Raw genomic sequence first — 14,444 nt, 5'->3', positions numbered from 1 at the left:
AAACATCTCGACCAATTAGTTTACTCACTTTAAGTCAAATCTTAGTGGTCTATGACCAAGCAATAAATGAATTAAAAACACAGGAGTTTAAAGCTCCTTGACTCCTGCCACCACAACAGTCAACACTGTACAATGCAACTGCTCCTTGAGACATAAATATATGATGCACTCACATTCCTGCTAGCAAAATACATGCCCTATCAACACCATTTTCAACGGGTTATTTTTATTTTTACATTTATTTTATTAAATTATTTAAAAAATATGTTTCACTTATTTAGCCTATTTCTATTTTCCTTGTTTTCAGTTCAATTAGGCCTATGTTTGAAGTCCAAAGTCAATGTGTTAATAGAAACAACCTTGTTAAAAGTTAAATAAATGCATGATGTTCTTAAATCAATGATGAACTGGACAGAAACTGCCCTCTCCCAACCCCACACCCTCTTAAAATACACAAACGTTTTGCCTTTACTGTTAAATTTGGTCCACGTACTGACCCCCCAAAGGCCCATTCTGAGCCAGGAAAAACCCTGTACTATATACAGTATCTCACAAAAGTGAGTACACCCCTCACATTTCTTCAAATATTTCATTATATCTTTTCATGGGACAATACTGAAGAAATGACACTTTGATACAATGTAAAGTAGTCAGTGTACAGCTTGTATAACAGTGTTAATTTACTGTTCCCTCAAATTAACTTGACACACAGCCATTAATGTCTAAAGTGCTGGCAACAAAAGTGAGTACACCCCTAAGTGAAAATGTCCAAATTGGGCCTTAAGTGGCAATATTTTGTGTTGCCACTGTAGTGAATGTGTACATGTATTTCATTCACTGGCCTTGTGACTTTAAATACGGATATTTGTTTTGTCAAAACCCCCCAGACATTCTTCTGGGCTTCAGATAAGTTACCCACTATTACCCACTGGTTTGGTTTGTGTAACAATGATTTGATCACTCTGTTTAATCAAGAGCCCACACAAACCCTCTTCCTGCCTGCCTGAAACCAAGGCATTGTCTTGGTCTCACACCTTTGAACTCAGGTGGGGGTGCCTTGTCAGCTAAACTGGAATGAGCCTCCGACACTGTTATATAAGCTGTACACTGACAACTTTACATTGTATCAAAGTCTCATTTATTCATTGTTGTCCCATGGAAAGATATAATGAATAAGTTGAAGAAATCTCACACTTTTGTGAGATACTGTATTATAGGGGTCCCTAACTTGCATCGGAGCCAAAAGTACTTCAGCAGATTACTATGGCTATATTAAAGCCAATCAAATTCCATTTCTTGCTGCGGTTTATTCCATTGTGCTCTGTCTAAGCCAACTGTTTTATGGATGGTTATTGACCACACTGTATGGTTACATAGCATTCCTTTTATATAGTTACTAGGCAGCTCGATGGCGTTTTGTGCCCCCAACGGAGCCTTCCAGGCCCAGTGTTTTAGCAACGCCAGCCCCCCGCCTTGACTACCAACCACCCAAAAAAATATATAGGGGAGAACGGGGTAATCTGAGCCACTTTTTACATTTGCTCCCCTCTAAGGGAGCTAAAATGATTTATCACTCAAATGTACACATTTCCCATTAATTCAGGATGTTTCCTAGAAATGGGCATTAGCAGAATTTTTTCAAGACAAAGGGCAGTGAAAATATGATTTTTTTAAAAACTGATCCACTTTCTTTTTCCACTCTTAAACTACCATAACAACACATATTGTAACAGTAAGAATCCTGAAAGCTAGCCACACATTCCAGAACTAATGTCGGACTAGTAAGAGAATGATGGGGTTTGGTCAATTAAGCAAAGCAAATTTTCTAAACACTTGAAAGTAACTCTGAACAAAATCAAATACAACATATTATAATTCAAAAGGTTTTAATAAGATTCAAATGAAAGATAGAACCAGTTAGATTAGAACACAGTCTGGGGGTCAGAACACAGGACCCTTAGAGCCAGCTAGTGTCTGGGGGTCAAAGCATAGGAAAATCAGAACCAGCGAGAACAGCCTGGGACTCAGAACACAGGAGAAGACCCAACTGGATTATAACATCAGCCTGTCATACTCTACAACTAGGCCTACTCTACATTCCAGCCCTGAAGGTTACAGGGAAAGATGAGAAGGTGCTCTTTCCGTGTGGTTGCCCCAGGTCGTCTTCCATTTGGCTCACTTTCCCCCACCACCACAATTTGAGAAAAAACTACCTCTCTTAGCATTTCAGGCTAATCTTCAGTTATCAGCATCACATGGTTTCATATGTTGGTAGTTCATCAACACGTATGATAGAAGTTTTTCTACGTGAATACATTTGCTTTGGCACAACAATTGATTAAGTTGACAGCAAGAAAATTTACTTTTACATGCAAAATACCTATTTTGGTGAAAAAAACATGCTTACCACAGCACCATGAGGTCCTCTCTTTCAGGGCCATGGGGAAATGAGAGGGGCTTGAAAACATATATCTCACATGACCACAAATGTTTTCCGTTGCCTAGATACAGGGGGTGGCTCACATTACCCGATGCCTCAGATTCCCCCGTCCTCCCCTATATAAAATAAAATAATTTAATTATTATTTTGAATTTTTTGTGCTGCACAATTAATGTACTAGCAAGCGCGATGTGTGCTTGTGAATGGTCATAACCGTGCGAAAGTCCGCGATTTGCGGTAAAAGCATGTGTCTCCAAGCGTTTCTCTATCAGCTGCTCTGTGTCTGCGGCTCTGCGTGACCGTACTCCACATCACCGTGGGCAACACAACCTATCTATCAGCTCAGACAGGGCAGATAAAAGTTTGAAGAATGCATGAGAGTGATGGCCTAACCAAGTTTCAGTAAGTTTACAGAAGTGCCACACTGTTACTGTCTTTGAAATGCATTTAGTCATTGTAAGGGGAAAACACATTGTATTTATTATTTCAACTATTGAGTTATAATTCAAACAGCATGCTAGTGTAGGCCAAGAAGATTTATTTTCTGAATTTTCAATGCTGCTTTATTTTTATGTTTTAAATTGTGAAATACATGTTCCAAAACGACCAATTACCTCTGTATTTAAAAAGAAATCAAGCAAGTATAGGCTCAAAATAACCATTAATGTATAATAGGCTATCGCATCACAGTAGGCCTATTGTCCACAATAATCGCACAACAGCCCCCATCCAAAAAGGAACTTTAAAAAGTTGAATTAGCACTTTGATGTGCATACACATGTTAAGTGTATGGTCCATTATTAGTATTTAGTGTGTCTGTATAGTATTGCACCAAAACAGTAGAGGTTTTCTTTAATTGTGCTTTGTACTGTCTGCATGTTTGCACATCATTTGTCTGCACATAGCAAACAAAATTGCACAACTGTAAGGTCAGTGTCTGTTGTATTTTTGTATTCAAATTATCAGTTGTTTATTTCTTTACTGCGCATTGGCATCTTTGAGCAAAATACCCCCAAAAAGTTTGCGTTGCGCCTCCCATGACCCGGGACAGTGACCACCTTGACTAAGCCATTTTCTGGGGGAAACACTGAAGGCCCCATCCCCTAACCTTAACCAGCGCTGCCTTGAAGGCTCTGTTGGGGGCACAAAACACAAAAACACCTACTAGGCAACTAAAATGTATTTTAATGAATGAAGATCTAATAAATTGTCAACCATAGTGGTTCAATTTACCAATGCACTGGGCACATGGTTTTAGGAATGAGAAGCATATCTGAAACGCGACTGATTGTTGAGCGTGGCTGTCAGACAAAGAGGGCAGCATGAATATGTCTGGGTCAGACACGTTGCATAATATCAACCCTTATCGTAGCTTTTGCTCAAATTAATAATTAGTTCAACCTTGATGACAATTACGGTGTATTCCTTGTGTTTCTATCCAAAGTGTGGCCTTCATTTTGAGCTTCATCTCAAAATGTGTTACCTCACTGGTCTGAAAAGCTTAGCATTAGTCAATATGTTGTATTAAAAATCTGGTTAGCCAAACTCAAGGATGGATACAGTATTTGTGAAGCGAGACTTTCCTTTTTACTGATAAGAGCTTTACATGATGAGCTGAATACTTAAAAGACATTTTTCCAATCCAGTAGTATAACTAGACCCTGGTGTATCATACATACAAACACAGCAGCACTCTCCTAATCCCTTCCTTTTTCTTATCCCATTTGTCTCTTTACAAATAATAATATTTAGGCTGTGATCAATGTGAAAACGTGCAACTATTAAACAAAAGAAAACTCAAAGTTAACTTAAGACTAAATCTCAAGGATACCCCTAAAACGCAGCTTTAATGCCTATTATAGGCACCGCTGTGGGAACCCCTGGTGAATAAGACTGCCAGTGTCAGTTAGCTACAGTGGAGGAACACACAAGATTAAAACATGTTTTTAATACAAGCAGCACACTTTCTGAGTGGGATAAAGCAGATTGGGAGGAGGGGAGAGGGAGAGAGACGGACAGACAAAAAGCAAGCTGTCTCCGTGACAATTTAAAAACATGATTTGCCTAGCACTGGGAGGCAGGATTATGGACTGGACTGCTCTACAACACACACACACACACACACACACACACACACACACACACACACACACACACATATATCCTGGCTTTCTAATCCTGGAACACACTAACAGCCATAATTACATAGCTACAACAGATTAGTGTTGCAGGGAAATCGCAGAGTGATGGGGAGAGGGGGAGAAAAATAGGCAGAGTAACAGATACAAAGGAAAAAGGGGGATGAGATGAAGCAATTAAGGGAATATATTCTCAGGAACGACAAGAGGGAAGAGAGAAATACGTTTTGGGTAAAGGTAGTGCAAAGGGAGTAACAAAAGTGAACACAAACAAAAGGAGAATTTTTTAAATGTCAAACAAAAAACAAGTAGAAGAGGAAGAGGTCAAAACTGTTTATGGTGCACTATGCAGTTTCAGAGGGAGCTTTCCAACTTCAGTATTCCAGGGATCCAATGTTCCAGTGACTAAAGTATGTTTATTCCGGTATTAGAATGTACCTTTGAAAAATGTTCACTTCTCTGACAACATAGTGCACCTTGAAAAGTAGAAAGAATGACAGCAAATGGAGAAGTCAAAACAGGAATGACAAAGGGAGGTGGTAAAGCGCTGACAAAGGTGTGCGAGAGAGTAGGAAGAGAGAAAGAAAACATAGGAACAAGAGAAGAGAAAAGGAGAAGACATGTAGGAGAGCAGGCCTATTACGTAAATAGTGTGATTGTACCTAACAAGGCATTCCATTTACAAATACAGGAAGCTAATATTTAACACTTGGAGAACTAATCGATAGAGCAGGGAGGTGAATCATTATACACAAAGCAGCTGCAGGAAATCACATGTTATTAATGTGCACACACAGTGTGAACATTAATAACACCTCAAATATTTCTGCTGTCGTCTTAGACCTGAAATAAATTGCACTGCGACGTAGGGCTGCTCGATTATGGCAAAAATTATAGTCACGATTATTAAAGACGATTATTCATTGTAGGGATGCACAGAAATGAAAATTCAGCCAATTCTTTCAACATTATTGTGCTCCTCAAACATAGCCTACAACTAAAAAGCCACACAAAATCAGTAAAACCTTCTAATCTAAGAATAAAATTAATATTTTACTAGGGATGTGATTGTGAACCACTCATTCATTTGTAGCCTACTTCGACTTATAAGAGGAGGTAGGCTATGAATCTACAAAAAGATCGACTTATTGCCTTCTCTTTTTTTGCAGTGCAGGTTGAGTTGCTGTAAAAAAAAAACTACACCACAGCTGACACCGTAATGTTCAGACTTCAGAATTTGCATCAGAGCGCTGATCATAAAAATTAGAGGCTTTATTTAAACGAAGTCCATGCTTAGGTGCTGGTTGTAACTTTTCGTCTGTAGACTAAAACTAATGGAGGGGGTGCATCTCACTGTACATTTGCTCTTGTCGCGCAGATAGTTTGCCGACATGGCACTATATATTCAGGCTCGAGAAATCAGAAAGCGGAAGCCTTTCCCCTCAACAACGTTAACGTGCAGGAATCCCCGACTATCATTTTACCCGTAAAGCCACAGAGCTTTTCTGCGCGGCAGCTCACACCGGCGAGTTCTCACAGTGAATGACACCGTTACCCACCGCCATCACAGTGTCTCACTCACACCATGTTTCACAGAGTGAAACGCTGCTTCAATCGCGCAAGGCTTTTGTGTTTCGGTGTAACATCATGGACGAGCGTTTTAACTTTATGCTGAATAAACAATTGCACTGGAATCGCTGAAAGCGACAGTGTTCGGGCGGGGGCGGAGCGCAGGTGGAGACAGAAGGGTGCGCTGCATTTACTACACATGACCCGGCGTGCCGCACAATAACCGTTTTATTACGATTATCTTGTTTTCATGATTGAGGGAAGCCAAAAAAGAAATTGTAATCGAAATCGAAATTCAATTAATCGCCCAGCCCTAATGCGACGTCGCGTGATGCATATTAAATTTCAGTTTGTCCATTTGATGCATGCTTTCAGTGTAGGAATTTAATCAAAATTGTAGTAGGCAATTTACGTGTTCTATATATTGTTCTGCAGTTACAGCGTCCCATACATTATTATAAATCCAGGGCGTGTATATTTTCCTATTGATGAAAATGTCAGTACAGGTCATTTGAATTATGGCTGCACCATTCATCGAATTTGTATCACAATGACGATATTGGCTTCCCACTATAACATTTACATGAATGTGCGGTATATATTATATAATCACATTTAGCTGCATCTTGGCTACATTAAGCTGCATCTGTCCAGTGCGAGAAAACATCAGGTACAAACTTGTACTAAACTGGTGCACAACTGTATAAATATTGATTATTATATTGATTTAAGCTATTTGGACACACGTGAACACAGACAATGCTCATGGACATAAGGTGCGCTTCACAAAACCTAATGCAAAAGATTTTAGGGGGACACACACTGATGGTGACAATAACAATGTCGATGAAACTACCTAACGCATTATACATTGCTCCTTGCCCATGCTTTCAGTTTAGAGACATTGAATGTGGACTATTCATCTCTTTTCTCTTGGCAGAACAGTAACCTTATAAAGAAGAACAGGAGGTGAAGTAGTGTTCAAGCTGAACTTAAAGGGAATCATTAAGTTCTGGCCATGTGACAAGCTATGTGGAAGGTTGTAGAGTAGGAATGGCTGATAGGCAGGTAGAGGAAAGAAGAGAGAGGAAGACAAAGAGGAGAGTGGAACTCCAAGTGCTGTCTCTGTCTGGCATAAACACAAACACACACGGCTTCAACATCTCCCCCTCAATCACCACTGAGGCCATCTATCTATCTATACGACTGGTGTGCTCTTTGAATAATGGAGCCAATATGAAGCAAGTCACTGAGAAGATTCGGTCGCTTGATGGGGGTCATGGGGTTCCGGCCCTGAGAGCAGCTCAGGGAATCAACAGCAGTCATAAAGGAATCTCAAGAGGGAGTCATTTGCATTTTACACCCACAAACTAAAGTGGAAACGACTCGTGCCTGCTCCCGCCTGGACGATAATAATTCACATCAGATATGCTTTTAATTTTTTATACAGCAATTATGGAAAACCGGACCTCAGTGGCTCCGTCTAATTTCCCAAGACTTTGGGATGTGAAAATCATATGCCCCTTTTCATGATATAAAAATGACAGAGCTTTCGATTATTCTTTTTTGACTTCAGGGGGGAACCTCAAATGTTATGAAACTGCTGTTTCATAAAAAGTAACCTCGCCTCTTTTCTAAGTCTTTCGGGCATTTATACAACTCTTAACACATATTAGAAAACTGCTTCTGACAATGAATTATGTAGCTAACGGATGGCTCAAAGGTTATAGTAAGAAAAAAACTAGTTAAAAGGTGCAGTGTGTAATATGACATCATCAAGAAAGTTCTAGAATGCAACGCTCCCTGGGTAACCCCACCCCTTTAGAATAATAACAGAAGCTACAGTGGCCTTATGGTGCGTTCCTTTGTACTCGGAACTCGGAAATTTCCGACTTCCGACATGGAAAAGTGCAATAAAACGGTTGTTCAACTGGGAATTCCGAGTCGGAACTCGGGCAGCGTCTGCCTCTCCCGACTTCACTGAGATGACGCAGATTACGTCACAACAACAATCTGAACTGTTAAACTGGCTAAAAAGAGTGATTTTGAAGTCCATATGTTGAGTCACGGCTGAATTGTAGTCTATTGGATCTACCAGTACCTGGCAACGGTTACTTGATGTAGCCTAACGTTTAATTATTTGGATGAGAAAGGAGGTCCATACTTTCCCGAGCAGATGCACTGGAGCACCGACAGGTCGGAACTCGGAACTACCAAATCGGAAATTTCCGAGTTCCGAGTACAAAGGAACGCAGCATTAAAGTCCAAGAACAATTCTAAATTCTAAACATTGCACCTGATGACATTCCAACTATGACGCTTCCAACATGGCGGCGGCCAGGCCTTGGTCCAAGGTATGGATAAATGTGGAGATACAGCATATGAGACCCTTTCTAAGGGGAAAAAAAAATCTTAAAAAATGCACAGCTATTATACACTAAATTAAACGTACTTAAGGATATTATAATTAGTTTCTACCAAGTCTGCTATGAAAAAAATCCCAAAATTCTACACACTGCAGGTTTAAAATGACATTGCTTCATGCTTTTGTTTGTTTTCTGAGCATCCTGCACTATTTGCTATCAATGAAAATGAAATATTAATGACTGTCACTCAGACAAATGAGCAGCCATATTAACTGCCTTGTAAGGTGATATCATACAAGGTGAGCACATTTTTAGATGTACCTGCCACGGTATTAGTGTAGTGATAGAAATCATAAAAATGTTTTCATAGCAAGTGATGTTTAGATACCAAAAATCAAATATTGCAGAAGTGCCAGTCACAAAACATCTCAAGCAATACACAGCAGTATACAGGGGTCATCTCTTCAAACATTAAAGGCCTACTTCACCGGTGGGAATATGAAGGTGTATTGAATTCTGAGATCCTATGTAGTATAAATGTGCAAAAAAAAAAAAAAATCGGTTCATCCTAGCCTGAGAAAAGGCAGAAAGAGTGTTTTTTTTAACCCTATATTAATCTTACTGTGACATCACAGTAAGATAAATATAGGGTTAAAAAAAAATTACTTTGTAAATATTACTGTGATGTCACAGTAAGAGAAATCACAGTCATATTTACAAAGTAAGGTTTTTTTCTTAACCCTATATTTATCTTACTGTGATGTCACAGTAAGATTAATATACGGTTAAAAAAACACTCTTTCTGCCTTTTCTCAGGCTAGGATGAACCAATTTAATTTTTTTTTGCACATTTATACTACATAGGATCTCAGAATTCAATACACCTTCATATTCAAACCGGTGAAGTAGGCCTTTAATGTCTGCACAATATCTAGGGGAAAACAAGAATATTCAAACACCCCCACATGCTGGTTTGCATTTTAAGGCTGCGTACACCTCAATACCGAAGCTATGCAAAAACATTCAGTTTCATGTCACAACTTTCCCATTCTCACAAGAGGCCAATTGTGAGTGCTTCTTTAAAAGGAAGGTACTTTTGTATTTGTTTTTTTCAAATGTATGAACGGTACCTGTTCCAGGAGCTTTCTGTATCTCTGAGTGGCTTGCTGGATGAGGTCCCTCACAGTCCATCCATCCTTGCAGGGCACCACCACACCTGTCTGCCCGAATGTCACTGTCACCTTCATTGTAGCTCTCACTTCATCCAAGATTCAGGAGGCCCTCTGGATGTAGCAAAGGTGATAATAACAACGCTGAAGGCTCGCCAATCTGTAAAAAAAACACACACACACAGTATCAATAAAGGAGGCAAGGGATGTAAACAAACAAAAACAGGCACATTAAAAATGGTGTTAGAAATGCAGGTAGTGAGTAGCTTACTTGGCGTTGAAAAGCTTAAAATACTTACATCACTAAAACTTCTTCAAAGACACTCAGCTTGACAAAGTGGTCCAAAAGTCAACAGACCTCCTTACAGGGACTGTAAAATGTGTTTACTGTATGTCCATGCCATTCCTACTGATTTTTTAAAGACACTAGTTAATACTAAAGGCTAAAAGATAAGTGCATCCGTAATGCTGTGGTGATCGGGGTTATCTCATCCCATCCGACAAGTGTTGACCCTATTCAGTTGGTCCAGGTATAGACGTGTTCAGTTTCCAGAAGCGTTAGAAACACAGCTGTTTCCTCATGATGGAGTTGCTGACTGTTAGCCCCGGTATACGATAATTGTGTGTCATGTCATTTCTCGCAAGGGGTTAATGGAAGCTCACTCTGGGTGACATCCATGGACATATAAAGAAGGTGACTTCACTTGAGAGAGGCTAGCGGTCTGTCAGCTAGCTCCACTTGGCTAAAAAAAAAATCTTTAGCTTTATACTGTAAACCTGGCCCCGACTAAGATAACAACAAGCAGAGGATGAAAGCTTTTCGTTTGAAACAAGCAGTAGATTTTCTCACGCCTTTCTCCACTACATTAAGTCGTGTGTTGATACGTTTTCAGTAGGTTGACAAAAGTTTGCCCCAAACTTTCACATCAGTTAGCAAAGTCTAGCTAGCGTTAGCCACCTTAGCTGAACTTTAGAGGGAGGGATGCAGTCGCACGCGCATCATTCCATAAGTTTTTCCTCTCGCTGGTTTTTCTTCTTCCAGGCGGTCAGTAGCATCCACTCCATCAGCGACACACGCGGTAAAGAGACGTCAACGTTATGTTTACTTTCGGGGACAAGCCGAAGTCCGAGTGAAACAGTAAATAGACCGCGGCGGCACTATGTATTGGAAAAGTTTTGGGATTCCTTCACTGCCGTCCGATCCTGGCCAGTTCCTGACCAGCTCCTCCGCTCCGCTGCTTGTTACTGTCACTTTCTTAAAGGGGAAGTAGCCTACTCCAAACTATTCAGCGAGACATTGCACAATCCTTGGATCCACATACTGTAGGCCTACTGTTAATGTTTTAAGAACGTTTTGTTTGCCACTCAGTATTTTGAAAGTAGCCTACAAAAAAAGGGGTGTGGGGTAAAAGAATAAAAATAGGCTATAGCCTAAGTAAAGATGTAGCAGTGATTCTTGAGAACCAGGACAAAATACCGTCTTCTATATGTAACTGCTGTTATCTTTTTTTTTTTTTTTTTTTTTTTAATTGTAGATGTTATTAGGAATTAAGAATAGAATGTCTGGAGCACAATTATCCCCTTAAGTTTAAATTTAATTTTATCATTATTATGTCAAATATATGACACTTGTTATCTTATCACGGCATCCAAACAAGGTGTGTCCACAGAGAGGGTTTCATATGCAATCTTTCATATGCAATAAAGCCTTTCAAAAATGTACTTTAATGATTAAAAAGTGATTTTTTCATCATAAGCAACACTAAATAATCTCTCATGTCAATAAAAACTGTTTTTCTTCAACACATTCATGTTTTATAGTTTCAAAGTGGTGCGTGTTTTTTCTTAACCCATTGATGACGGCTGCTGCGCGATGCCACATTGCATCTCCTGCCTGATGCTGCGTAGGCAGCATTGTTACTTTATCTAATTGTCATGGCACTGGCATAAAATGCACAGTCATTGGTTCAAATACACATGAGGTGGGTTTTGTTGATTTTTTAAGACCACGTGACCACCCAAAAGTTGTGTGGTTTGCCGAAAATCACGTCAATGATAAAAATAAAAATAAAATAAATAAATAATAATAATAAAAAAATACGCCTTCTGTGTCTGCGATAGTGTAGAACAGTTAGTGGCGTTCAGAGCGCAGAATCTAGGTCTATAGGCTACTGAAGAAAATCACTCAACACATTGCATCTATTTATTAACAATATTTATGAATTTAGGCTATATTTTACTGCTCCAACTCAAATTCAGCCCAGCCAGGCGATAGTTAAGTTTCAGTTTCGTTTTCATCTCCGTAGTATACAGCCGTTTGGACCAGCTGATCGGCTCCCGACAGCGGGAGTCAGTCTGCTTTCCAGTTGTACTGGGAAGTCGGATTTATGGTGCCAGTGATAACTGAACTAAATAATAAAATAAAGCTATCTCCTCCTTCCTATATCTGTCTATCTTTATCCCTCCACTGCACACTCAGTCACTACTATCCATGCTAAAAGGAAGCAGAATAACCTAATTTAGCACATTATTTTTAAATATTTTATATTATTTATTTATTTTTTCTCCCCCATCTAATTTTGACGATTTTTAGAAAAATGTGTTGGTTTGTAAGCGCTAAGGGAGCATGTTTAAATAAAACCTGTGAACCTTAACTTTTAAATGTATTTTATTTCATGTTTATGTGCTACACAGGCTTAGATATTAAGGTTTTGGTAGACTTGACAATTCGTACTATTTTTTCAGAAAACCCTCAGGCATTAAGGACATGCATCCTAGATTGCCATAGTCATCAATGGGTTAAGAGTTATGATGTGATTGTTAGAATATTGCAATCAACCTTGTTTTTTGTATGATTGATTTAGTATCTGCATTTCTAACCAATCCTCTATACAGATTCTTCCAACCATCAATTATTTATTAATGAATACATTTGCATTTCTTCTGGAGTCACTTGCTTCAGTCAGAGAACTTGTGTAGCCTTTGTATAACTGAGGTGTAAGTCAAGGTCCATCCAAATTATTTCCAAGGGCCAATTCACAATTATGAAGGTCAAGCACTTTGCCCCACTAAGGTACAGCATCAGCTATGTTGGTTCTTAATGTATTATTCACTTACTGATCTTCTAGCCCTGTCCTTTGAGCTTACAAGGAGCCTTTTCCATCATAAAGCTGTGTTAAATTAATTAATTTGAGCCCAACAGCAAGTCCTGTCCCAGAGCTGCCTTACTGTGATCTATAATTTGGTTAATTCAACCCAGACCATATGTCTGCAACATCTAATGAGGTTTTGATGGAAAAGATATGTCTACATATTGCAGTAAATACAATTCATTGCTTACTGGATATTGAGAGTACAACTATCATTTAGAGTTCATTATTTGAAGTTGACTCAAAGTCAGTGTATGAACTTGGACTGTATACAGTATGGGATGTAATCCAATAAATGATGATATACTGTAATGAGCAAAACAAGTTTATTGAAATGAAGAACATCAAAACACTTCAAATCAAAGAATTAAAAATCAAGAACATATGATCATCAGGAGACCTAAGAGTTGGAATGACTATTGAAAACATTCAGATTTGCAAAAGTTTCAGACATCAGATGTCAGACAAAGATAGTTTGGATATTTTTTGCACTGTCATTTATATATTCAGTGTTTAAAAAATACATAAGAATGTTGATGTTGCTTTAAATTCAAATCCATGTTTTAAATCTTTCACATTTGACCACAAATCAATCGGTTTTCCCTGTGGCAAAAGGAAGCAACCATTTTGCTGTGATGTATCTGAAGCCATTCTTGTGTCTTTTAATCTCTCAAGTCATTTACAGTAAAAGTAACAGAAACACCCTCTAAGACTGGAAACACCACATCAAACAGTTTGCATGCATAAAGATACAGCCTTTTCAAAAATCTAAAAGTGGTCATATGCAACCTGCCTCTCTAACAATATATGAGAAAGTGACGCCAGAGTACAAATGGCCCATTTTCAGAGGTGTAGAAAGTGTCAGCCCATATCTGATGTTCAAAATGTTAAACATATTTTCCCTTTAAATGTTGAGGCTTGATTTTCTTATAGTTTTTGAAAAGGCATTGTTAAAGTTTATATTAGTATATTAGTCAGATTTGTCCTTAAAGTAAGATTTGTTTTCAGTGTTGGCTTTCTAGTTGTTCACATTTCTCCGGGGTGTGTTGGAACACATTCACTGACATGGCAACCACACTGGTCAACTGAAAGGTAGGTGTGCATCATCTTGCTGCCATCAGAGCACATCATCTCCACCTCTATCTCACTGGTTTTCATTTCTTGACAGCATGTGCATGCATGTGTCATGCGTTTGCTCTCTGCAGAGTACCTGTGAACAGACAATGTTCAATGTAAACAAACATCTTCAAAATGACTCTTCACATGAACTGATCAGGTGGTTTCAGCATGATATACCCTGCATTCTGAATCACATACTCTTTCTTTTTTCTATTCTACATACTACATCCGACGATAAAAATAACCTGGTAAGGATGCAGTAGGCGTACTATTGGGACATACTTTTACTTATTTATTTCATCATAACATTGCGCCTTGATCTTGCCTCTTGCTTCTATATCCGTCGCATCCCCGTTTGTTTTCATATGGAGGCTCCGTCGATGCGACGTCACTTCAGGTTCGCACTGGATTATGGGTCAGAATCGCCCAAATAGGATGCTGTTTTCAACACTAACAATCTTGGCCGGGTGTAGTAGACATCCAGGTCTTTCTAA

At 39.0% G+C, this 14,444-nt stretch overlaps 2 protein-coding genes across 4 annotated transcripts in view; both read right to left on the bottom strand.

Moving 5' to 3' along the window:
* LOC307258513 (partitioning defective 3 homolog B-like) overlaps nucleotides 1–10,790 on the bottom strand; it is a 244,188-nt gene extending 233,398 nt beyond the window's left edge. For all 3 annotated transcript variants that reach the window (XR_013845127.1, XM_080038071.1, XM_080038072.1), the window contains exons 1-2: nucleotides 9,982–10,790; nucleotides 9,644–9,842 (exon numbers count right to left, since the gene is read on the bottom strand). Coding sequence is in view for 2 of the 3 variants with exons in the window: in XM_080038071.1 (XP_079894197.1) it covers nucleotides 9,644–9,760 (117 nt within the window). In the remaining variant the exon portion in view is untranslated. The remainder of the gene's footprint in view (nucleotides 1–9,643; nucleotides 9,843–9,981) is intronic.
* Nucleotides 10,791–13,857: 3,067 nt separating this feature from the next.
* LOC307258444 (mucin-2-like) overlaps nucleotides 13,858–14,444 on the bottom strand; it is a gene marked incomplete at both ends in the record, with an annotated part of 65,358 nt that continues 64,771 nt past the window's right edge. Inside the window, one exon of the mRNA XM_080037973.1 lies at nucleotides 13,858–14,041. Within this exon, the coding sequence (XP_079894099.1) occupies nucleotides 13,858–14,041 (184 nt within the window). The remainder of the gene's footprint in view (nucleotides 14,042–14,444) is intronic.

This window comes from Ammodytes marinus, assembly GCF_949987685.1.
Source record: "Ammodytes marinus genome assembly, chromosome: 12".
Taxonomy (NCBI): Eukaryota; Metazoa; Chordata; class Actinopteri; order Uranoscopiformes; family Ammodytidae; genus Ammodytes; species Ammodytes marinus.
Note: the sequence above shows the minus strand (reverse complement) of the source record. Positions and strands in the feature narration are given on the sequence as shown.